This window comes from Takifugu rubripes, chromosome 1 (genome assembly GCF_901000725.2).
Source record: "Takifugu rubripes chromosome 1, fTakRub1.2, whole genome shotgun sequence".
Taxonomy (NCBI): domain Eukaryota; kingdom Metazoa; phylum Chordata; class Actinopteri; order Tetraodontiformes; family Tetraodontidae; genus Takifugu; species Takifugu rubripes.
The window spans coordinates 9,640,744-9,666,346 of NC_042285.1; the positions used below are offsets into that span (position 1 = coordinate 9,640,744).

Sequence of the window (25,603 nt, forward strand, 5' to 3'; positions counted from 1 at the left end):
TCAAAGTGTATTTTGTTTATTTGCAGTACATGTTTTATTTCTTTTCGTCAGAGGTGGCATCGTCCGATCCCAGTGCTTTCATCTAGTAGTGCACTTTTTTGATGGTTGCGGCTTTTGAGACGCGCAGATCCAGAAATTCTTAAAACTACTTGCATGGCTGGATTCACTAGCAAACATTACAAACCAGCACCATACATACACTGATTTCCCAAAGATATTTATGGGATTTTTTTTTTTTCCTGTATTAACATTATTACTGTTGCCACGCTCCAAACCAAAAATCTGCCGGCGATGTCGGAACATTTGCCGTCAGATCTGTTCGGAGGGTAAAACAGTTTACATGAGATCATGACTATAAACAAGTCACGGAAATAAAAATGCATCTTATCTTTTAAAAAAAAAGGAAACATGGATTGACAGTACCAAACATCTCGTTTACCTTCAGAAGACAGTTAATAAAGGCTAGGCCCATCACATACTACTAGTACAGTTTGCTGAAGGTATTGCACATTTAGTTTAAAAAGACATAAAATGAAAAAAAAAAAAACATAATTCTCTCACTTCTAGTTGAAGTATCCATAATGTACAAAACTAGAAGTCTGTTGAAACCAACAAATAGTACAATTTCAAATAAATAAATAATGGAATCTGTTATTCACACGTCTTTAATAGCGATTTCTGCAGGCGACCGAGTAGAATGCAAGAACTGGCAGAAATTCAGCGTGAGGTAGTTCATCAAAGCCAACTCAAATCATAATGACATTGGTTTAATACATACGCGTGGATGCACACATATATATTTATATAAAAACAACTCTAATGAGGACAAACAAGCGGAATACTCCAATTAAAAGCACTCCAGACAGCAAAAGGGTTTTCTGATTGGCGATTTTACCTAATGGGACAAATAGATCTGAGATCTGATTCCTGTCAGTACTTGTTCTAGATTTCACCGCCTGCTCATCTGAACACGACTGCCACATTTAGTCTTGTGTTGCGACCTGCTGCTAACCTGCAGTGGCTCCTACAAACCAACGCTAGTCTGAACCAAACTACCGTGGGTTTTTTTTAAGTGGAGACGGGGACGAGGCACCAGCTTTTCATAAATGGAGGCGTTTAAAACTTCGGCGTCATGAAGTTTAAACGGTTTGCACCTTTCAGGTTCTCATAATATTTACAACTGAAAGAAAGATGACCGTCTCTTGCTATGTAAACGCACGGTTCAGTGGTTCAACCATTTTTCACATCAGCGAACACTAAACAGCCAAAAATCCGACTTCCACACGAATGACCTTGTTAGCTATTACGTCATAAAAAACACACTAGTCATAATGTTCTTTAAAGATAGAATCATGGAGAAAATATATTATTTCCCTTTTCTGTTGAGGACTCCAAACACCCTAAAAGACCCTAAAAGACTGGGCGTGGCCAATGCACACACTTATTTACTAAAATAATCAGTTATCACAGGTAGCTTTGAGCTAGCGCTGTCTTCTTCCGATATTAGGATTGATATGGCTGACAACAACAGGAATAACGTGTTATCATATTAAATAAGCGTAAAGCTAACTGTCAGATCAACATACGCTCAAACGTTACAACAAAGTTAATGATTTCCAAAGCTAATGCTCATTAATAGACCAAAGGCAAAACTTTATAAAACGCCAGTCAGAATAGTTAAACCGAATATAATAAGATAGAAAACAAACACTAATGCAAAAGATATTTAACATTGTGAGAGACCGCTCAAATTGACGCGTATTCCTGTTAGTTTAGATGCTATGAGGAGACATTCAGTAGGGAAACAACAGGGCAACACAATTGATTTCATTCACAGTTCGAAACTAGCAAGTTGTCAGGACAAACTCAAAGACAACCAACTGCGGCAACTTTATGAACAGCTGGTGCAGCTGCAGAGAGGGTGAAGCACACAGACGTCACTGGACGCTAACAAGTCCAGGTCAAGCGCAGTGGGAAGCTACACTAGCTGGTGGATCGGCCCCACGGTTAGCACAAATGCTGCTGCAGCGTCAGTCTGGAACCTGAAAACAACAAAATACTGAAAAAAACCGATGCAATCAGAGAGAACCCTCCCTCTACGGCCATTACTTCCAAACAACAGAGGGCTCAAACTGGACTACAAACTGAATAAAAAACACTTTACTTTGATGAAAGACCTTGGTAAAACTGCCTTTTCCCCTGAACACGCGCAGAAGCGTGCCAACATCATCGTCTTCGTACGCCGCGAGACTCCAAGTCTCCAGCCGGAGGGCTACAACCAAAACATGTAGAAAAATATAGCACATTTGTTAGAACTACAATGACATCATGCACTAAGGAAACCACTGTTGTCCAGATCCCTTTACACACTTCCTCACCGTTCCTTAGGAATGAATGACAAACAGGCACTTTTCCTTTCAACGTTAAATCCTGAAGGGGGCGCTATTATTGCATATCGCGCTAATCCTCCTATTCTTTTGATATTTGCACTGCTGTGAAACGGTTTATTTGGCCGACGTTCTGAAAACGCTTTTCACACTGGCAAAGATACATTACTAATAACAGGATATAGTAGTGGGAGAGGTCACCACCACGCTAGAATCCCTAGAAAAGCCTGCCGTCGACACCTTCAAACGCGTTCTCGATGATCATACACCCTACTTGACTGAAGCACATTCTACTCACAACAATCACTGATTTCACAATCTCGCACAGCTTCTAAAAACCCCACAAACCACCGTGACAAGAGCAACATTCTCGATTCAACTCTTAAATGACCATCATTGGAAGCCATCTCAACGTGTAGGATCTCTCACATCTAGTCCACTGAAGCAATAAGACCTGCTACCTATAGGATGTGGCTCCATAAACACATGATACAGCTAAAAGAAAACCCCCCACCTTCTCTAGCAGGACCTAGCTATCCTCTTAGCAAACCCTAGCTTAAATGTTTCCCTGTATGAAGCAGCTGCAAAACAACACAGGAAATCCAGGTGATTACAGCTCTGGAAAGTGAATACATCGCATAAATCTTAAAGATGAGAGCTTCGAGCCCGTATGTCATGCCAATTATATTCCAATGGCTCTCTGCAAACGTATACGGTGGATGGAAATCTGTACAAACTCATTCTACACATACATGACGAGTGGTGGAAGCCTACAGGTGAAACGAACAACGGTCAGTAGATTATGTCGAAAGAGTTTCCTTTTTTTATTTTAATCGCTCTCTGTCAATCAAAAGAAATGTGAAATATGTTATCTTAGGTTTCTGAAAAATGAAATTACGACTAGAAGGCAGGTAAAAGAAATCCTCTTTAAAAAAAAAAAAAAAAAAAAGGCTGTAGGTGTAATAAAAAAGTTAAAAGATACGTCCTGTTAGAAATCAAAACATTTCTCCAGCTAACTAGCTAATCGCTAAACTACTGACAACACGCACGGACGCGATGTGGGAAAGGGGACTAAGCTGGAGGGGGAGGGGCCAGTGTCAGGTGCAGTCTTTAATAAGACTGGGTGGGGGGTGGGGGGGGCTCAGCACAGGACCGGAGAGACATGGAAATGATAGTCATCTGCAGGAGCCCAGGGAGGCGTTGGCAGCGGTGGCCTCCAGGCTGCTGTCTGTGTCAGTCAGGGTCGGCTCAGTGGACATGGAGGAGACGTCGTTGGTGGAAGAGGACGTGGACCCGTGGTGCTGGGGGCTGCTGCTCACTGCTGCACCTGTGCTATGAGGAACAGGAAGAGAGCCGTGGTCAACGCGACTGCGGGGGGGACTCTTGGATGAACCAGGAGCAACAGTCATTAAGAGCGAGGGAAGACATCCGGAGTTCGAACCTGGAAATGTCACCGTTTCTAGTCAAAATGTCAAATTTAAAGAGTCTTTTCTGGAGCCACGCTGCTGCGTGAGGTCCAGAAGCTTCCTGTTCAGAGGGTTCAGCAGTTATGGCTGAAAGTCTCCTTCTTAAAGAGGAAACCACTTAAACCGGAACCAGAGAAAGTTGCACGGTGAAGTTGTGGCTGGAGCCAAACCGTTTGCTTTCTGTCTGCCACCCATAGCTAACCAGAGCTACGAGGAAGTGGACAGACATGTCCCGTGGATAAATTCAATTTCATCTGATTACCTAGCAGGATAATCTCATTGGCTGAACGTGAACAGGGTCGTGTCCCACATGGACGTTTCTACTGGAACAGTCCAAACACTCCATCTTCTCCACCATTGAAACTCACAGTACGGCGATACGGCTCTTATTGGTCCACTAACCTATGGATGCTGGCTGTCCCTTGATGACACCGTTCTTCGTCCTTTCTTCCCAGTCCAACACCTCTTTGTATATCAACTCTGCAATCAGACAGGGAGTCTCAGGAGGTGAGCAACTGGAACCATCCGCAGTACCCCTGGTGCTTCAGAATAAATGTGCTACAGGCAGAACAACGCTGACCAAACAACAATCAACAGGGCGACTGAGGTCAATCCGACTGCTAATGAAAAGGCCCGGAGAAAAGCGGAGATGGTTCCCACCTTTCCACTCCTCCACTGTGTGCTCTCTCTCATCCAGCTGCTTGTCTGTGATGGCAGGTGGTGGCTGAAGGACGAAGAACATTTCTAGTTCAGGTTAAATGGGAAGAAGATGGAGGCTGATCAAAACAAACAAAGCCATGGAACAAGTGGAGTGCAGGAAATCCACAGCGAGTCCAATCAGTGAGGACGTGTGTGTGGGGGGGGGGTGTGAGGGACAGAAAAGAGTCCATAATCGATCACTGTCTTCTGAACTCTGCCTGTTGTTGTGTGAAGGAGCTCGTGTCCACCACAGGGATAAACAACATGGAAGCCTAGAGTGGACACATGTAAGGCTAAAGACAGTGTAGTTTGTTTACCAGCATCTTGGCATTTGTGTCTCTATAGTGTTTGCATGCGGTGTGAAACAAGAACTGTATTATTTAAGTATAAGCTGCAGCGTTACTTAAATAAAATATATAAAATGTTGCTTCAGAATCAGCCACTGAAACCTTCCAACTGTTCCTGGTATTTACGACACAATCGAAAGGTTAGAACTCTGAGGAACCTCCTGATTATTTTACTGAGCTCAGAACAGATCTACAGAAAGGAGAACAACCATAAATGATGAGGACTCACCGCCTCGACTTCAGTTGGATCATACCACACGTTGATATAAGGGTGCTGAAGAGCTTCGTCCACCGAGATCCGCTTCGATGCGTCTATAACCAGCATCTTGGATAGTAAGTCTCGGGCTTGGCTCGCTGGGAAATCAGATAAAATAAGAAAGTGAGAGAAGCTTCCTGTGACCATCGGGAGCAAACGCAGGTTCAGAGGAACAGTTTCAGCGAACGTCTCCTGATGGGGCGGGTTCTATTGTGCCTGAAAGCCTCGTCGGCCCGCGTTAGCAAAGCTCTCGACTCAAATGTGAACGTTCAGCACATGCAGGCGGAGAGAAGCACTTCGGGGGGAAACGCAGTTGTCACGAGGCCCTGCCTGAGTCATCTGATGAGCCCGGAAAAAGCTGAGCGCGGTCTTTCTCTGGATGCGTTCGCGGCGACTCTTCATTTGCATGCAAACTCGCGTCAAGTTCAAAGCCTTTCGCCGCAAAACGAGTCAGAGTGATCTACAGCCCACGCTTTAATGTCGGCAGATGTTCGGGAAGGCTGCGGACACAGACTGATGCCTGCGTTCAGAGAAAGCACCTCGACGCAGCTGCCACACTCACAAGATCACCGTGGATCCATTAAGAGCCGCTTCCTTTCCCAATACTGAAGCATTTAAAGGTGAGCTACGTGCAAGCGTAGCGTAATAAACTAGCCGAATGCGACACGCCGGTGGGGTGACGGGAGGCGGGGGCAGCTTTACCTTTCAGTTTGTTGTGTTCAGAGTCCGCGTGGAACAGCACGTCAGGGAACAGCTTCTCGAAGGTGTAGCCCGCATATCGCGGCCTGTTCTCCACGTACGTCCTCACCGACTGGTTCAGCTTCATCAGGAACTCCTGCGACGGCGTCCCCAGCTGCTCAATCACCTTGTTCCACTGGTCGATATCTGATGGTTCATTGTCAGGAAAAGCACCGGGCTGGGACTGTGAGGCATTTCACACCTGCAGTGTCGCAGCACGTGGCCGTGCACCATTATGTCAGACCGCTCTCATATAACGGCAACCGTGCTTAAAGATAGGGAAACCTTAATTAGCCGCTAATATTTCTGTAGGGAGTAGACATCGTTCACAACAGGAAGGTGGAATATGTCGAGATAAATTGAACATTTTTAAATGAACAAGGAGGGAAAAAAAGAAAATCTAAAGTTCAAAAACCTCACAAATAAACAACTGAGCCAATAAAAACTATTTATTTGAAGGCCAAATTCACTTGTATTAGCAGAGAAGGCTCAGCTTAATTAGTTCCAAAGTTTCTGAGGAAGCTATTTTCAGTAAGCCCTTTGCTAATTCCATAATATCCATTATTCAATAATTACAGTTGAGCTTTAGTAGCACTGATTAGCTACACCTATTTTTATACAATGCATCTCACAGTAAGTCACTCACACAAGTGTGATAAATAACCCCGATTTTAAGCTCTCTTGCTTATTTGCACACAGCATTTTCACTCCAACGTCACCCATTCCATGAACGCCACATGGGATGTGAAGAGGCTGGATGTCAACAGTATACAAAGCAACATCAGCAGTCCCAGGACAGGTACAGGGTGAACTCCACTGTGCGTGAACACGATGGCTAAAAACAAGATGAGACAGGATGGTGTTTTGGAAGGGAGGGGGGGTGGGGTTTGGGCTGATGTTGAACTCAAGGATACGATCAGTGCCTGGAAACAACACACTACCCCGGACCATTTCAGCCATGATGCAGCCAACAGACCAGACATCAACTGAAAAAATGAAATGACAACCACCCAATTAGCATGCAGGGCTGGAGAAAACAAAAGAAATTGATGCAGACTAACACACTGAACACACCATCAAATGACAGAAAAAGTAAAAAAAAGGAATCATGTGGCGATGTGTGCGACACAAATGAATAGCATGCAAATGGCATTTCGTGGCTTGCAAAGTTTCTGCGCAGCTGCAATAATAAAATGTCTCATTTTTGGCTACAGGAAGAAATCTAATGAGATTCAGCCTTTGGGTGATGATCGGAGCAACAGTTCTGCTGTTTAGGTGAGCGAGTTGTGCGAGTTTTATGCACCTGGAGGAAAAAGCAGGTGTGTGGCTGCAAGATGAGGTATCAGACAAATAGCAAGAAACAGGAGGATGTGAAGCGAGCTGATGGAGGAACCGTTTCGAAGCTTGAGTGCCGTGTTCTGTTTCATAACAAGAGCCAGACACAGCTGCAAACAGCTCAAGGATACAATCCCTTCCTGGAAAAAGGATTTTGTGGCGAACCATTTCTGCCATAATGCAGCCCACAGCCCAAATATCCACTACATGTGTGAAGCATAAAAGGGAGGAAAAGAGAATAGGAAAAAGAATGCAACAAATCAGCAGGACAAATTAAAGTTCAAGGTTTTGATCAAGGAAGTAAAGGTACATGTACATAAGCATACATTCAGGACAGGGTCCACCTTGCTAAAATGACATTAATTAACCATTATCTAGTTTAACCAATTAAAAGGGAAAAATGAAACTAAAAGATGCAGCAGTGTAGCAAAATGAAAGCTAAAAGTCTCCCTGGATATTTAAATCTAAAACTGTGCAGATGTGTTGGTTTTGATGTTGAAAACATGTATTATAGTGATTAACCCCTAAAATGACCCATCAGCCTTAATCTGCTCATATCAAGGTCACAAATTGAAATCGGTATGATGTTGTCTCAGGAAATGAATCCCAGGTTTTCACGACTTCCTGGACTTCCTGATAATTCCCAGATGGACTTGGTGAATTAAAGGCTGCAGACTGTAACTGGACCCATGAGCAAGGCTTAGAGCTAATGTATTGCTGACAACAGGAGCCTGATGACTGACATCAGTGCTGGACTGATGAGGTTAGCCAGAGATTAACCATGAAAGTTTGACACTTAGTTTGAAATAGTTGGATTAATCACAACAGCGCCGAAAGATAAGAACCAAACCAAGAATACAGTGTATAATGTATTAATTGTCAGCACAGTGGATTTGTTGCTATGCCCACAATGTTAAGCCCATAAACATTAAAACAGTCCCCAATATGCAGAGGGATGCCAGCATTACATAGCTTTAAGCTAACTTTATGCTAAAATAAATCATTTCTCTCATTCCATATAAACATATTTCCAAAAATGTTAGTTTTCCTTCGAGGGCATCTTGAAAAACCAGCTGTAAATTCCAAAATGTAGTCCTGAGTGAATTAGCTGAAGCCTGCTCAAGTGTCATTCATCCTGGCTCTTTTACTTCTGCAAAGCTGTGAAGAACTCTGGATAGTCGCCCTCTTAATAAAACATCAAACACATGCTACAGCACAGCTGGGACCTGGAGTCTCCACAGATGGGAAGATCCCCACAAAGCACTGATGATCAACTTGCAAACCTCCCCTCTGAGTCTTAACCTTTACTCTGTGCATGTGTGTGTGTGTGTGTGTGTGAGAGGATTATATTTGTGAGAAGTGTGTGTTCAGAGGCACTGTCAAACAAAAGCCTCCCAAGGGTCAGGCCAATGCAGCAGCTCAGCAGCCCCCAGGTGGCTCGGCAGCAACTGCCCCGGCCCTTCACCACTCACCATTGGCCTGGTACCCCATGCCCAGGATGACCTCTGGGGCACGGTAGTAGCGGGTGACCACGTAGGGCGTCATGAGGAGGCCGGTGGCAGCAGTTCTGGCCAGGCCAAAGTCCAGAATCTTCAAGGTGCAGTCAGACTTTACCACAATGTTGCTGGGCTTCAGGTCCTGTCCAGAAAAACAACACAAGCCTGATTTAGAGGAGGAGGGGGCACAACATGATGCTTTATATGAGGAATATGCCAGACATTCATAAAAATCCATCCCAGACTGCAAACATACCTATCTCCATATTTCGACAGAAGCTACAAAAACTCCATTATCAAATTTCTTAACTTTATAGATTCAACATGTTAAGTGATTTCTCTGCATTCAAGTTAATCTGATGCAAAATGATTGACAGGTGGTGCCCTGTCATGGAGAAGACTCCGCCTTCTCTGCCAGGGTATTTAATGACCCTGGATGTAAGTACTTTCCATTAAGCCTCATTTGCATATCAACAATTTGGACCCTTTCCCCGTCATTGCAATCACTTCTGTCTCAGTTGGGACGACTTCCTGTTTAAAGAATCACATTTGTTGGCAAAACATAAATAAAATAGCTTCATTCAGAAAAGTGCCGCAGGTAGAAATATTCATCAATGCCCACAAAGCTTCTTGGAAATCAAACCATTAGACTGCAAAGCTGAAAGCGCCAGTGATTACATTGGACTGGAGTGTGTTCTCGGGCTCTTGGCAACTTCCCGCATGTTTAAAGAGGGCTTGAGAACTTTGGTCACAAAAACAAAGCCCCAAAGAACAAGGGAATCTGTGTTTATCCATGACTCATTGCATCTGTTCACTTTATGAAAGCTTTGCGTGACGAGTTACGCTGATGTGCGCGGCGCTGCTCGGCTCGGCCTGTGGCTCAATTAGTTCTGGCTGGCGGAGCAAGAGGAGCTCCGCTAATCTACTGCTGTGTCTTTCACCGAGCGTGATTGACAGTGAGCCATCGCTCTGCGTGCGTGCGTGCGTGTGTGTATGTGTGTGTGTGTGTCTACAACAAAGGCTCTGTCTGCTGCTGACGCACCAGGGCGGCTGTGAGCGTGCGTGTGACATGTGTTTGACTGCGGCCTGCATGGCCTCTCCTCCATATTACATCTATTCGTGTTTGGCTTCAGTCGCGAATCCCCTGAGGTGCGTTTAACGACTAATAAAGGGAAAGAATAGTGGAAACTGTAAGGATCAAAGATTTCAATTCACAGGACGCAGCACTACATTGACCTTTGACCCTTGGAGTGTTTGCCCAACACGTGAAATAGCTAGCTGGGGCTAACTGCATGGCAGCGTTCTGATGCTGGCCCTTGTGGACGTGTATGTGCATGTGTGTGTATCTCACCCTGTGAATGATGCCAGCCGCATGCAGGTGTTTGATCCCACACAGCATCTGGTAGAGCAGGTAAGAAAGCCTCTCGTGGTCCAGCTCCATCTGAATCACCTGGCACAGGTTGGCGTCCATCAGCTCCATCACCAGATACCTGCGTGGAAACGCAGACATCCTCTAACGGCTCGTCCTCATCTCTCTCACAGTGGACACTTAACAACCCACAGGGTAAATGTGTTGCGTGGACAAACGCTGAGCTTCCTTCCTGAGCTCTTGTTTTACATGGCATTTAGGAAGTGTTCATATTTTCAACACAGTTGATGTTTCATTATTTGGCAGCTGTTGTGTAATTAGTCTCGACAATCCTCCTCCGCACAGTACAGACCTTCAGACTCATCGTTTATGCATAAAGAAGGTTTTACTGATACAAGAGCATGTTAACAAGCTGGAGGATCTCCCTTTATGCTGCATGCTTTAAAACAAAGAGTTGCAAACTGAATAGAGATTGTACTCCAAAGTGTGTGGACAGTGTCTGCTACGCTTAATCCACTCAGATACATGATCACATGGGCAGAATTCACCCTCCATTATTTCTGTTTTTTGCCCGAAAGCCCCCTAGCTGTGATTTCTCCCCCAGTTTCCTTTTTAGTTCCAATCAAGCAGAGACACAGACACACACACTTTCCAGAGGATGGGATTAATCATGATGCATGCTGAAACAAACCTCTGAGTTCTGTATTCCACAGTAAATTTAGGCATCCTGTCAGGCTCCAAACACACTCAGGGCACTGGTTTCTCCACTCTCAGCTCTAATGTTCATTTGTTTAGATTTTCTCCCCAATAGGTATGAGGTCGATGTGTTTCACCGACTGGATGTAATTCTTTACAACATCCTAAAACATGTCCACTCACTCTATTTACATATACTTCAGTTTTATGAATTCCTAGAAGATAAAACACAAACTCCAAGCCTCTAAAAGTCAAAAAAGACCCTCTGAGCTGCAGGCATACTCTGTCCTGTATTGATTTTACAAGCAGGCGTTGAGCAGATGATATCTTGCTCAGTAATACTCACACATCTTGGAACTCTTCCAATGTCTTCTGTGGCGTGAACACATTTAACAGGCCGATTATCTGGGAAAAGTGTGATAGATCGTCACAACCTCTGCAGCCAAATGCGTAACATGACAAGTTTACATTATTAATCATCGCCTGCCAATCATACAGGATGGGCAGACGCTAACACAAGTGTCAGCCCACCATCTTTATGTACGATTCCCTGTGGAAGTACCTACAGAAATGGAATGAAAAGAGAAAGCTTACATTTTTGTGGTTGACACATTTCATTAGCACCAGTTCCCTGTAGGCCCGTTTGGCGTGGGTTTGATTCTGAAAAGGCCGGCTCAGTTTCTTGATGGCGACATTTCTTTCCAAGTTGTGGTCGTATGCTGAACTAGAGTTTGAAAAGAAAATAATAAAAACATCAACAGCTCTGTACCAGTAGCAATCCCTCGACTAAGGACGTGACGGCTTAATCCATGAGTGATGTGGAAGATTATTGGACTGCTTCTGTGAGGAATTCTATAGTGAATATCGCGACTGCTGCAGCATGCGTGCTCAGAAATAATGTTGACTTTCACATTTCATACCATATTAATCATTATGAATCAGGAGTTCCCAAAAAAAAGTCCAATATAAATAGAAGAACCAACACTGTCGACTGGACGATTACCAGTTACAGCAAGTTACTGTTTACTTTTCACCATTTTACACAGCCTTTGTACACAGAACCCGTTAAAAGAGGCACACACTCACCAGACAATCCCCTGTGCGCCGGATCCAATGGGTCGGAGGTTTTGGTAGCGTTTTAAAACTGTGAAGGTTGAATCGCCCACATCTATACTATAATACTCTTTTTCACGCTTGTTCCGGTTCATGGTGAAGCCTTAGACGAGCACTCCAGCAGGGCATCCAAGTCAAGACCTGCGGCACACACATTAAAAAAGTTTTTCTTAAGTCAAAGCTCACACACTCAAAGGCCAAAATTTTTGTAACATGAATGACAGAAGCACAAAAAAGAATAGCAGTAATGCTCCTAATATTAAGGTGATTAAATGTTAATGGAGTGCTTGTGCTGTAGGTCTGATTGTCCATTAAAAGCTTTCCCAAGAGTTGACGACAAGGCTAATTGTCCCCCACACAACTCTAGAGGACATTGCTGCTCTTGGTACTGATGACAAGCTTTATGTATTCCCAAAAGGATGTCCCAATCAAGCACGGTCATCCAGTAGTCAGGATGATGCAATGCAAGTCAAAAAACTCTTTTTGCACAAGCCGTGCACACAATCTTGCACCGGGGAGGGGGGTATCAACTGTAATGGCCGCTGTATGAAATTCATGTGATGATGGAAGCAGAGAGGCAGAAAACAGGGATGAATACAAGGAATCATTAATGGGATTTAGAACATCGGGCTGAGGGGGTCAGCTCTGCCACAATAGCTGCACGTTCCACGAGCCACGAGCTGACCTCTGGATTTCTCTTAGCTCGGTAAACACACCCCTTAGCCCCAGAGGGTTCCCTCATGGAGATGATATTATTGCACCAAAGCCACTGATCATCATTCTGTCTTCATTTGGCAGGAGTGCAATCACATAGGTGAGATTAGGAAAAGCAAAAGCAAAATCAAAACAAGTTAACTGTAAGAAATTGATATAGCGTGTTTTGGGCTTTAACAGACATGGCCAAAATAAAAAAGAATAAAGCAAGGTTTTATATTAAGATATAAATGTGGGATTTATATTGTCCCCCCTTCCAATCTCGATGCTTTTCTGATTCCTTTTTATCTTCATCTCTCCTTTGGCTAACATAATCATCTCGGCTCTCCTGCAGGGGAACCTCGGCTACGGTCTCACGTTGAGCAATAGGGACAGATATAAAAGATCAGACTTTCATTTTATCTCACAGCAAGAGACATTCTTTCCAAACATCAGACCCAAAAGTTAAAAGTGTAACCAGTCACAAGTACAGAAACAGAAACACAGATATTTTTCTGATGAATTCAACGTTGCTTTGCATCGATATACAGTGAGTTAATGTCTTCAAAAAACACTACTGACATAATATAAACACAACCAAAAAGAGGCCATAGACAGGTTGTCCTGGTAAACAAGGTGACAGAATAATTGCTGATGGCTTAAAACCTAAGATGTTGCCTTTAGATGCATCATAAGACAGATTTGGTGACATAAGTACCTTTTTTTCTATCTCAGCTTTTATTTACAGTCATCACCACACTTTGAAGAGCTCCCCAGTGTCCTTAGTGAGCAGTTCAACTTGGCCAAAAGACATTTGCTTCAAGGGTTTACTGGAAATCAAACTGCCTGCGCCTCTTTGAATATATTAAATTGTTCCCTCGCAGATTGTAGTTGGAAAGGTAGGTTCAGATAGGAAGAGTATTTGTATTCATGGCAAATCTGTCTCTGGAATTGATTATCCAGCAATGTGGCAGTGGTCTGTCCAGCAGTCTGCCCCTCTTTGCCCTCATAAATGCCGATGCCCAGTGGTTGAACTGGCTTTATTAGTTCGGATTTGCCAACTTGTTGCTGTTTTTTCTTGTAACTCTCTTCTTCATATCAGTTAGATGTGAAGGCACAGGACACCTCCCTTCATTGCAACACTGGGTTTAAAAGCAATCTTAAACTTTAGGTACAACCAGATTGACCCAGTTGTTGCATTGATATTGTGAGTTTTAAATCAGCAGGGACAATGCAGTAAAAACTGCGAGTGACTCAAATCAATTGAATGTCTGAGACCTCCTGCGGCAGCATACGGCGTACTACAGATTTCTGACCAGCTAGACATGATACTGTTGACGGCATGTGAAGAGAACCCTGTCAGAAAGTTTGATTCTTCCCTACAGCTGGTCGTCACAATCATCTTCTTGATGAGATGTTCTCAACCCGAGTTAGACTCCCTAAAGAGCATCACCTAACTGTGAAATAAGTCAAAATACCACCGATCCCATTTAAATGAATCATCATCTAATAAAAAAGGCATGTGCACCAACTCCAAACACCCCAACCCTGTACAGCAGTCGACATGAGAAACTCTCCTAGAGAAAATCTAATATTAATGTGTGAGCCACACTTCCTACTTTTTTAATTAAAGGATTTTATTGGGAAGACATAGCCGTTCCTGATGTGTGAGCTCCAAACAGAGCTGCAGGAAAACAAAACTCAAATAATGGAATTTAAACATGACAAGACACGGGAAAATGCAGCCGTGCGTGGCAGCTTTAATTCTGGTATGCCGCTGTGGTATCTGCAACCTGGCAATCAGGTTCGTACAGGCAACAGTTACATATTTTTGAATTCACCCAAACTAATGAGTCAAAAGATATTTTTACAGGTAATTTCATTTCCAAAATAAAAGAAAATCACTTAGACGTACCTTTGCAACTTTATGATAACTAAAGATTTCTCTGTAATACCAGAAAAATGTTAAATGTCTATGAACACGAATTTACCAATATCCAATCTTCATCTATATTTTTGCTGTTTTTTTCCTGATGTTCCAAGTAGTTAATATTTCCCACTGCCTGCGGAAAGCTGCCGAAGCTCAGTATCAACCCATAAAATGATCGTTTAAGGTAAAGCAACGGCAGCCTGATCAGACAAGTCACAAAAGACAAGTCACTGTTGTGCAAATTCTAACAGGACCTCTTGTATTTACTGCTCATTTCAACAGTGATTATACAACTGATATTATCCAACACATCTAAAAAATGACATAATCAGACGCTGCACATATAGACAAATGTGAATAAGTAAGTTGTTTAGAGCTGGGGTGAAAATAACAGACATGCGTATGCAAAATATAGCGCCGTGATTTACGTTTCAATGTACCGGTATACATCGATAGTACTGTGTTATCGCGATAAAATATTGTGTATCGGCGAGGACACATTACACAGGTTGTATTCAAGGGCACAAATGGGGGATGACGGTTTCCGTGGTGTTACCGTGTTTAGGAAAATACAGAATGGAGGTCACGGCGCCATACATGAACGTTTCTCTCCGGAACACCACCCAGATTGCAGTTTAAACGAGGAGCTGAGCCAAAGTGTGTGTGTGCGTGTGCGTGGTTGTGTGTGCTGCTGACATAGATGCGTTAGAGACGTGTGCTGGCCAGTGTAGCTACACAGTCCGGTTGCCCATTTCCCCCCAGTTAGGCCAGACCTGTCCTGCCTGCTGTGGTCACCGTTCGCGTTGAAAATAGTATCAGGGAGAGGCGACAGTCTATATAAGACACATCATTTGGTTCCCGTTCCCCAAACCTTGTTAATAAAACATCGGAATTGTGTGGGAGGAATAAAAACGGCCATATGTGGCACTCACCCCCTCCGTTTAATTCCAACAGAATCGACCCGCAGTCGCTGCTCGCTGCCTATTGGAGACACAACCCGGTCGTTTGTTTTTTGGGGGAAAAAATAAGTCCTAATCCCTTTTCCCTCTAGACACTCTCCCGCTTCCGCTCACGCTAGCAGGTCGCAGACATGATGGAGTAAGTATCGAGTTCCAATGTTACTGAATCCCTGCGCTTCCGTGACAGAGGCAGTTTCTGCCATTTCATACCAACGTCGTCGAAAGCTTGCGACGTTTCCTCGGCTGCACAATGAGGAACAGGGGGACGTTCAAGACCGCCAACGCGTTCCCGGCTCCGACGCGTTTCGTCAAAGCGGAAACGACGGTTTGCAACCAACAGGAAGAGACAAACCTTGTGTACGTTTCAGTAATGTTTATATTTCTCACAGTATTTTAAAGAATACCGAAACACCTATTCTACACTCAAAAACCCGCATTAAATAATGTTTTGGTTTTTTTTACTAAAGAGGAAGTGTAAAAAAAATATCTCCCAGTTGCTTTTTTTCTACGTCCTGTTTACATTTACATTACAGGAAGTGTTGATGTGTACATTTGTCATGTTGCGGGGCAAACAACTATTTGCATTTTCTTTTAACACAGGAAAGGTTGACTGCAGTAGATTACCTTAGATACACATGTTAGATACACATCTCACTTGGAGCAGCTAAAACTTAAACAAGCATGCATCATATTCTAATTTTATGAGGTTTGAGTTTCAAAATGAAATATACATGATGGAATTTCACGAGCTGGAGTGCAGTTCAAATGTATTATTGAGCACAATTTTCATTCTTTATTCCCACATAAAGTAATTGACATCCCCTGTCTTCTAAGAAATAAACTGAAATTATTGACTTTCTGTATAAAATAAGCAGTGTGCTATGAGCTTTTTCTATATATTTGATTCTTAAACTTCATGCTACAGGTCAGACACAGGTGTCAGCTCAATTTGTCTGAGGAAGTTAATCCTGAGAGGATCGCATGATTTATTTTCCCCTGTAGGTCCTCTCTTTAGTTAAAGTTATGTCATCAGAATCTTTCACAAACATTGGTTGAATGTATTTTCAATTTTATTAAAATGGAACAGTGGACCCTATTTCACAATGACTAATAGTTTAATTTATCTTTTTAGGATTTTGGAATGAAGCCAGGTCTTTCAATAAACATTAAAATGATGTTACAAATGCTGGTCCAAAGAGGATATAGATAAATCATAACCTTGTAGAAATTGGGACAATTTATGTGTCACTTGTGCTTAAAACATCAGATTAACACAGTGCTGCCGACAATGGCTTGGTCCTTTGCTGCCCCATCCGCTATTAGCTAGCCCTGCAAATCCAATTAAGGTCTTATGCTCCTTCTGCTAAAAATAGTCAAAAATGAAGGAAAACACAGCAGCAACTCGTCATTAGTTGGGCGCAAACTATGCTACGGAGCTGTGTTGCTGCTGTAGTATCGTGAGGAAATGAGGTGCTGTGTTCCGATCAGGGTGAGGTGGGCTGAGTATGGCAGGAATGCATAAGAGGAGGAAGGATTAGTGTCCCGAGTAGTGGATGTCTGAAGGAACTTAACAGGATTCTCTTCAGACATCAGGTGAGATAAGGTAAGTATCATAACATCTTTCAATAAACCTGTCTATTGTATTTGCAAGTAAACATATTATTGATGTGTTTGCTAAAAGGATATGGAATCAGCAGTCTGACTTAAAAGTTGCTCTGACCTCTGTGGTTAAAATGTTTTTAAAATGACAAAAGTAAACAGAATATGCTGTGTCATATGAAACCAGCATCTTTTTATCTGTATCAGTTTTCCTGGCATGGAAAAATGACATATTGGCTGCCACCAGAGAAAGGTCTGCACTTTACTTTGCCAGCCAACCCAAGCTATCTCACTTTAAAGAGTCCAGAGTATGTCTGCATTTTGTCAGTGTTATCAATTCTGGTGTTCTGTGTCGGCAGAGCTCGCACAGCAGCCCGCCTCTCTAGAACTCTAGACAAAAGGCAGGCAGGCAGACATTTAACAAGAACATTCAATTAATCAGTTGAAGAATGACAGTCCACAGTCCACCTCTAATCCTCTAATGTAACAGGGAATATCACATCCGGCTGCTGACCAATGAAGATTCTGCTAACTGGGGACATAAATGTCGCTAAAGGTCGTTAAAAACTGTATATTTTACTTTTACTTCTTGGTGAAACACAAAGAAATGGGTTGTATAAACTTGAATATATATTATATGCATATATATCATATATTATATTCCATATATCTCTTTCACAAGATGTCCACATACACGAAGTGTATGAGGGTCCACCCTGCTTGTGTCAATTAGATATAATTCCACTAAACCCTGAGCTTGTTTTTCTCAGACTTTGACCTTTGACTTGCTCTGAGTACGGTGGGATTCTAGTTCACACACTAAGAAGTTCTGGGAAAAATCTTCTTGAAACTCTTCCGGTTAACCCCTGCTGTGACCAAGTTGCAATGTAATGCAGCAGCTTAATGTCTAGCAACCATTCCTGTTTAGTCTTAACTTGTTTTCTTGATTAAATTTTTAAAAATTAATTAAATGTACAGATAGAAAAACATTTAGAGAGTACACACCTTCACCACTTCAAAAACTTTCTACCAGTGTGTGTGTGTGTGCGTGCGCGCGCGCGTTTGTATTTATATGTGTGTGTGTGAGTGTGTGTGTGTATGTGCACGTGTGTGTGTATACAAAGTTACATAACATCAGAACATTGGCCCATTATAAACATTTACTGAAAATTACATTAAAATCTGTTCATAACTATTCAAGTTAACTTGCTAACAATCCCTGCTCTCACATAGCCTCCTCCCTTGGTGGAGTTAAATATATGTGGTGACCTGGATGGCAAATTATATAATATCATCAAAAAATCAAATTCATGCTTGTAGTTCTCTTAGGAAAAATGTTATTGTTGTTATCTGGTTAGTCGATTTCATGTTTTTTTACACCCCCATGAAATAAAAGTCACCCAATGTCGTTTCCTTATATTCCTTGTATAAAATATTGAAGATGAAACAAATACAATTATCTTCTTGATTAAACAACAAATCCATTTTTTCAGTTCAAAACCCCTTCCAAAACAGAAAACATGCCTGGAATATCTGAATGCAGCATCAATCTCTGTCTTGATTAATACGTTTGTTTGATCTTTGAAATGCTGTAAATGAGTTCAAATCTTAACAGTTGTCTCTTTAATCACCTCCACTTATTATTTCACATCTTAAAGATTAATGGAGAAAAAAAGTAAGCAGAGCCCTAATCCATAAAATTATTAAAATTGAATTTTGAAAATCCAAATTGTATCCTTATTCTCCAATATCCCATTATTGGATTATTATGATTAATGTTGGTTGTTGTGTTGCATGCAGGATGGGTACGTTTGTGACCCTGGCAGAGGTGTTGGAGGCCCGGGGTTCACCACTGGATGAGGATGAGGTCTGGTGTCTGCTGCTCGCCACCACTGAGGCCTTACTGGATATTTCCAAAAAAGGTCAATCCTCCATTCGTTCTTTTGGCCTTGTTGTGCGTCATCTGGGCAGCCTAAAAGTACAATTAGAAGGAAACCCTAAACACTGTGCCTCTTGTCTGTTTAGGTTCAGGCAACATATGTAATGTGCTGAGCCCAGGCTCCATGCTATTGTCTGCAAATGGGAGTTTGGCCTTTAAGAGCTGTGCCCGATATGAAGACGTGGCCTCCTACAAAGCTCCAGAGGTCCAACAAGGCCACCCTGCTTCCAGTAGGACTGCAGCCGAGAAGGTTGGAAAGCTCTGACTAAAGACAGAAAACAGTAAAAACATACATTTGGCACAATCAGTTTACAATCAGTTTGTCAAGGATTTTCACAAAAAGTTTAATGGCTGCAATACGTACATAACCCATATTGTATCTCCATCTATATCTATTATAAAGATATGAGCCTGCAGCACTATGGAAAATAAATTCCATAGTTCTCCAAATTATTCATGCAATGTCTTGAAAATTATTCCAGTGTTAAAGTGAAGTAAACTCAAAGTTAAAACCACACAAAAGAATGTAGCATTTCAAAGTAAGATAAAGATAGACAGGATAGTACTGAATGTTGCAAATTTGTTAAATTCACATTTTCAGATTTTAAGTCTTTTTATGAAATACACCATATATAATGATAATGAATGATTTTGCAAGTACCCAAGTACCATACACACACTTTTAATCGATGGCTTTAACGAACGTCCTGTTCATGTATCCCCAGATGGTTGTGTACTCGTTGGGTATGACTTTTTATTGGTGTGTTGATTATCGCCTACCTCAAAATCAGGTACTTTCTACCTTCTAGTGCCTCTTCCTAGTACTCATTGTCACACAATAATGACACAATGTCCACCCTGCTGTTCCCCCACAGCCAGTCCATCTGAGTTCAGAGCTGGAGGGTTTGCTGCTGAGCATGTGCGAGGATGTGGCAGCCCGCCGGACTGACCTGCTATCAGTGCTTGAAGCCTGTGAGCTCCATCACAGAACAACCATGCTGCTTCCTGCTGAGCGGCTCATCAGACAGCTGGTGGAGGAGGTCTACAGAAACTCAGTGAGCATTGGTTTATTTTCAGTGTGGTCTCTAAGGTCATGTTTGGTTCTACAACCATTTCTCAGTTGGCGTCTCTGGGCTCAACACCGTCTCGATCTCTTTGCAGGCTGATCACACGCCTGTGGCTGAAAATGGATCCGAGCTGACAGATCGCAGTCAAATGATCAGGCACAGATTACACAGTAAGATCTAATATTTGTCACATTGTTCTCAATTGGATATGAAATGCCCCCTCCCTGGAGTAAGATAGTTCTTGGTCATATCCCTTCATACCCTGTATTAAAAATAATTGACTGTGTGACTGCCATCAACATAAGGGCCGAAAGCATAAACTAAATAACACCAGCATATATTTCCTGTAGAGCAGGCTACAACCTTGCTATTTGCAACCTTCCCTTTTTTGCGCGCAGCGACCAGCTGGCTTTTTTTCTTTGCAACTTTCAGAAAGTGTCAGTTTTGTGAGATCTAGAATCCTTTTTCAGGTGGTTCTTTTAGCAATTCCACATGGGAACTGAAGAAGAAGATTTCTAGAACATTCTCTGGATCATGCGAGCCCACAGGGTATGAGTGCAATTTTAAATAAACAGTAATAGATGATTATGAATATGCACATAATACCACAAAAGAACACTTGTTGTAAATTAAAACCAAACTTTATTTAGAAAAAACACAAAATCCTTTTGTTTAAACCAGTGTCATGATGAGTGGCAGCTGTACCCAAACAGAAAACACATTTTTCCAGGATTCCTCCTGCAAGCCAGCAAAGGGATAGTTACAGCAGCTGGCAGCAGCTGAATCGCAGCCCCTGCAGCCCGTACATGGACAGCAATCAAAACACAACCTCTAGATCCCTCACCCAGTTTGAGTCCACGAACAGTCTGAATGACAAAAAAGTGAAGGTGAGCCCGGATATCAACAGTGGTATTAATCATTAAAATTAGTAGGTTTTTTAAGGTGTTTTTTTTTGCCTTACAATGTCTTCTTCTGCAGGAAATGTGTCCCGAGTTTATTCGGATGTTAGATGAGCCCCAGGTTGTCTTAGAGCTGCCTTCATCCATCGTGGTGAGTTAAAAGTGACAGAAGCGGCAACATCAGTTGTCTTAAATTTTACTTTCAATTACCTCTGTTTGTTTTTTTTTTAACTTACTTTCAGTCAAAAAAGGGAAAATCTCCAAGCAATCAGAGAGAGCTGAGTGTGCTGATGCCAAATGGTCAGAGCATTCTGGTCAAGTGTGAGGTGAAATCCAGAGGAGGAGATGTCTTTGACATGATTGTTGCTCACTCTAACCTGATGGAACATTTCTATTTTGGCCTTGCCTACATTGATGGTAAATAAGTTTAAAGAGAGAAAAAGTGGACACATAGTTTTCAAATGCTTTCAGTCTTTCTCTGTTTTGTCTTCAGATAATGAGTTTTTTTTTGTGGACAACGACACAAAGATTTCCAAAGTTGCCCCAGATAGTTGGAAGAAAGTGCCTACAACCACATTTGTCCTTTACTTCCGGGTCAAATTCTTTGTCAGTGACATTTCTCTTCTTTTGTAAGTATCAACAATCCTATCCTCATAGAGAAAGCAATCTCTCCTTTAATATAGGCAGAATTTTAATACGTACTGTTTTCTCTGACAGGCACAAACAGACCCACCACCAGTATTACCTCCAGCTGAGACGAGACCTTTTGGAGGACCGGCTGTGCTGCCATGAGGATACAGCTCTGTATTTGGGAGCCCTGGCCCTGCAGAGGGAGTGTGGTGACTGCATGCCTGAGGTTTTTGCACCAAACATTTAAAACCGGGACATAACAAAAGCACGCTCTAGCTATCAAATCCTAATACAGTACAAAAGTTAAGTCTATTGGCATATGTTAGGCTGTAATACAATTAGAGATGTTAGTGTGATCTTTCCCATTAAAAATCAGCTTTTGTCTCTCAATGTTCCCCAAATTTTACCCAAAATATGATTTTGATTTAATCTCAAATACATAACGTTGTTTGTAAAATAAAAAGGTATTGTGTTGTGTTTAGGTGTATGGGAGAAACTACTACCGCCCTGACCAGTACGTGCCCAAGAGCGTCATGGAGAAACGTGCCTTGCCTTATATTCAGGGGGAGCTAACCCGGCTTCATGCCAACAATGCCCAAATGCCTGCTGACGAGTCTGAGCTTGAGTTCCTTAAGGTAACACGATCAGTAGTTTTGACTGTCCTGCAGTACTGTCATCTAAGCTTTTCTTAGAAGGTTTTTCCATGCATGATTTGGGATCCTTAGGGTTGCCAGCAATTGCCCGAATATGGTGTAATGTTTCACCAAGTCGTGCGTGAGAAAAAACCTCAAGAAGGAGAGATCATCCTTGGAGTTTGTGCCAAAGGAGTTATCATCTATGAGATTAAAGACGGCTGCCGATCTACCAGCCAAAATTTCCTCTGGAGGGAGACTTCAACAATTTCCTCAAGCGTGAGTAGAATAGTGTCAGTACGTCATGTGTTTGGCAGAGAGAGTATTTGCGGGCTAAATATTCCCTCCATATTTCATCAGCGCCGTAAATTTATAGTGGAAAGCCGGCTGAGCAAGAAGAGGTACACCTTCATCACAGAGAGATCCAAGATAGCCAAATATCTCTGTAACCTCTGTTCCGCCCAGCACAAGTTCAACAATGAAATGAACTCCCGTCAGCTCACCCAGAGCCTGGTCTCAGGTCAGTAGTTTTCAACTCCTGCACAGCTGCTTAGCTAAATGAAAATACTGATGATGATTCCATTTGTTTTCCTCTAGAGGAGAATATGTCACCATATCCAGCAGTGTGTCACACCCAGAGCAGATGCCTCAAGACATTCTCCTGCTCAGAGACACCACAGGATGACAGCGGCCTGACCACGCCTCGAGACGACACCCTCACCAAGTTGTGCAATGATGTCACGGCTAGGATTGAAACCCGAATCAAACAGCAGCGCCAGAATCTCAGTGAGCACAGGTACTTATGTCAGCCCAGATACACCTTTGTCTACATCCTGACAGGCAGTCGGGTTAGCCAAAAGGGGACACAGCTTCAAGCTACTCAGACCATGTCCTTACCTCCTTATATTTTATTTGATGATATAAATTGTGATTGGCTTGTTCTGCAGCACTTGGTCCAGCAGTCAGCACAGCAGCACCAGTATACGATCCCCAGCCTTGTCTCAGAGGAGTGGATCTGAAGCCCCATCTGGCTCACCAGCAGCCAGAGGTATACCTACTACTATTCTGTAGACCTCCATATGAATAAATCAAGGATTAAATGTAGCGGGTTTGGGTCTAACCCTAATCCTAACCATATGTTAAGAGTGGGACATGTGATGGCATCTAATTAGTTGCGTTTTCTATGTGGTTCTTTTCCTTCTCTATTCCATATTTTCCACAGATTAATGTGTAAATATGTTAAAGTCTGTGCGGTTTCCCTACATTTTGCAGATACCCCAACAAAGCTGGGCACCTCATCAGAGAGAGAGGTTTTATGTGTTTCTTTAAGGAAAGACCCAAAGCTTGGCCTGGGTAAGCTAAGGAATGGAGATATGCTTTATGTCCTTTTTTCAAAGTTTTGGCCCTGATTTACCAAGATGTCCAACAAGGAGCACTAAATTTCATGACTTTGCGTGTTGCCTCTTTTCCATTATGGGTTAGGATTGGATTTTGAATTTCAAAGAAATGATATTCGATTCAACAGAGCTGGAAGTGCTTGTAGAGGAGGCATATAAACACCCAAATGATCTCCAAAGGAGAAATATAAACATCACACAAAGAAATCTAATATTGGAGCAACATCTGTTGTTGCTGGCAGGACAATAAAATCATTCTGAAACCCTTGATCACAGGATATCATCCATTGCACAGGGAATGGCACACTTGGGCCATTGCTGCACCCACCAAACAGCTGGTTAGCACGATGTCTGGTGCTAGTCGACCACTGCGATTACTCTTGGGAAGCCAGAAACCACATAAAACCCGTGTTTGGTTCGTTAAGTGCTTCCAGTGTCGCTGGTACTTTTAAGGACCTGCCCATTCTGCATGGAGTCATTGGAGCATTGAATCATCTTATAGCAAACCTGAAAGCGGCTCCAAGATGGCTTGGCTCTTTGGCAATATGCCTCGATAGTTTTTTTCTTCTCCCATTGCAATATACTGATGCAAATGAAAAAAAAATCATTCTTCCTGTGTCTCCTCCTGGCAAAAATAATGGCAGCTATTGTGCATAAAGCAATTTGCCCCTGTCCTTCCAATGTGCTACATTTAGAGGCAATCACACCACTGCAGATATTTTCAGGATTAATAAATCAAATCAATCATTCTAAATGTGCTAACATTTCTAATCTGTATCTTATGTTTGGGTGTATGCAAACCTTTAGTAAATCAGGCCATTCGTGTGCAGTATCAACAGAAACAATGCAAGTGTCCTTTCAATGTCAAGATGTGTTTCATTTGTATCCACACAGGAATAGTGATAGTCGGAGAGGACGCTGTAGGCCATTTTGATTTGGGGATCTTTGTTGCTTCTATAGTGCCAAATGGACCTGCTGACAGGGACGGCCGCATCCGGGCAGGTAAGGAATGGTGATGGCCAACACGTCTTTGAATCAGACGTCTCTTTAATTTCCTTTCAAAGAGTTTAGGGTTGTGCCTAGGTTCAGAAATCCATATGAGCTCTGTCTTTGCGGAATATTCCAGCAGTATTCCACTGTGACATTTGTCTGCAGGTGGTCGCCTGATCTCCCTGAACAATATCAGCCTGGAAGGCGTGACCTTCAGTGAGGCAGCAGAGGTCATACATAACAGCTCTGAGGAAGTGCAGCTCATCATCTCACAGCCAAAAGGTGCCCTGTGTTTGTCCACTCTTTTCAGCTACAACACAAACTTTATATGCAATTGTAGATTTGCCAATTCAGATGATCAACACTTTCAACCCTCTAGCTCTGTTTATGTTACTCAAATATAAACTCAGCACTAAGATCGAGAACATGCTTGTATTCTTTTTGAAAGCATATATCTACTTACTTTAATGTTTCCATTGGCCTATTTTGGTCTCATTTACCAACGGTCTAGAATTTGCAATATTAAAACCATTACTAAGCCATAACATAGAAAAACACAACCGGTCTTATATTGGTTTAATACAGATTTACTGGAGCCAGTATTTTTAAGATGTGTGTCTGTCACTGTCCCCACAGTCCTACTCAGCCCCATGAGTCTTCACTCTTCTTCGTTCAGGAATTGTGAGTCACAGACTACGCTAATGACAGACAGACGCTCAGCCGATGATAGCTTGGATGACATTGTTTCGGTTCCGATGACGCCGAAGAACTGCAACAGGCTTCACATCCCACGAAAGGTCTTCGGTGCACAGGTGCACTCTCATTTAGACCTGTGCACAAATCATGTTGGCTTGACTTGTGAATCATGGTCCAACACCTAACACGACATAGCAGAGAGCCCACGGGAGTGTCTACACAGCCTATTTTCTACACGAAACTAAAGAAAGTGGGCTTGCCACTTTCTCC

General features: G+C 42.6%; 2 protein-coding genes across 4 annotated transcripts in view; one reads left to right on the plus strand and one right to left on the minus strand.

The window, feature by feature from the left end:
* On the minus strand, positions 1-15,756 carry mapk8b (mitogen-activated protein kinase 8b). Of its 3 annotated transcripts, none has more exons than XM_003961538.3 (12): positions 15,458-15,756; positions 11,876-12,043; positions 11,384-11,513; positions 11,136-11,194; positions 10,076-10,214; positions 8,701-8,866; positions 6,808-6,879; positions 5,858-6,040; positions 5,129-5,253; positions 4,514-4,577; positions 4,256-4,333; positions 1-3,714 (listed from the first exon to the last, which is right to left on the minus strand). In XM_003961538.3, exons 2-12 carry the CDS (start codon positions 11,995-11,997, stop codon positions 3,563-3,565), a joined length of 1,290 nt encoding a protein of 429 aa, XP_003961587.1. In that variant the 5' UTR covers positions 11,998-12,043; positions 15,458-15,756; the 3' UTR covers positions 1-3,562. The 3 variants fall into 3 exon arrangements, with proteins under 3 accessions (XP_003961587.1, XP_029691033.1, XP_011603410.1); XM_029835173.1 differs by lacking the exon at positions 6,808-6,879 and adding an exon at positions 7,360-7,431; XM_011605108.2 differs by having other exon boundaries at positions 3,571-3,719; positions 15,458-15,755.
* The window catches only part of frmpd2 (FERM and PDZ domain containing 2), a 17,766-nt gene continuing 7,793 nt past the window's right edge, over positions 15,631-25,603 (plus strand). The window contains exons 1-21 of the mRNA XM_029835157.1: positions 15,631-15,841; positions 18,884-19,005; positions 19,109-19,272; positions 19,748-19,813; positions 19,898-20,077; positions 20,184-20,259; positions 20,560-20,638; positions 20,820-20,976; positions 21,068-21,139; positions 21,231-21,405; positions 21,482-21,617; positions 21,706-21,844; positions 22,101-22,253; positions 22,344-22,529; positions 22,611-22,770; positions 22,848-23,046; positions 23,198-23,298; positions 23,523-23,603; positions 24,542-24,649; positions 24,803-24,919; positions 25,274-25,449. Coding sequence (XP_029691017.1) covers positions 15,735-15,841; positions 18,884-19,005; positions 19,109-19,272; positions 19,748-19,813; positions 19,898-20,077; positions 20,184-20,259; positions 20,560-20,638; positions 20,820-20,976; positions 21,068-21,139; positions 21,231-21,405; positions 21,482-21,617; positions 21,706-21,844; positions 22,101-22,253; positions 22,344-22,529; positions 22,611-22,770; positions 22,848-23,046; positions 23,198-23,298; positions 23,523-23,603; positions 24,542-24,649; positions 24,803-24,919; positions 25,274-25,449 — 2,754 coding nt within the window. The 5' untranslated portion in view covers positions 15,631-15,734. The remainder of the gene's footprint in view (positions 15,842-18,883; positions 19,006-19,108; positions 19,273-19,747; positions 19,814-19,897; positions 20,078-20,183; positions 20,260-20,559; positions 20,639-20,819; positions 20,977-21,067; positions 21,140-21,230; positions 21,406-21,481; positions 21,618-21,705; positions 21,845-22,100; positions 22,254-22,343; positions 22,530-22,610; positions 22,771-22,847; positions 23,047-23,197; positions 23,299-23,522; positions 23,604-24,541; positions 24,650-24,802; positions 24,920-25,273; positions 25,450-25,603) is intronic.

Excerpts from the sequence above, each read along its gene's own strand:
- mapk8b (XM_003961538.3), bottom strand. The coding sequence starts at position 11,997 with ATGAACCGGAACAAGCGTGAAAAAGAGTATTATAGTATAGATGTGGGC. Across the intron at positions 11,514-11,875 it reads GGCGCACAGGGGATTGTCTG|TTCAGCATACGACCACAACT; the intron begins GTGAGTGTGTGC and ends TTCAAACTCTAG. Across the intron at positions 4,334-4,513 it reads CACAGTGGAGGAGTGGAAAG|AGTTGATATACAAAGAGGTG; the intron begins GTGGGAACCATC and ends GTCTGATTGCAG.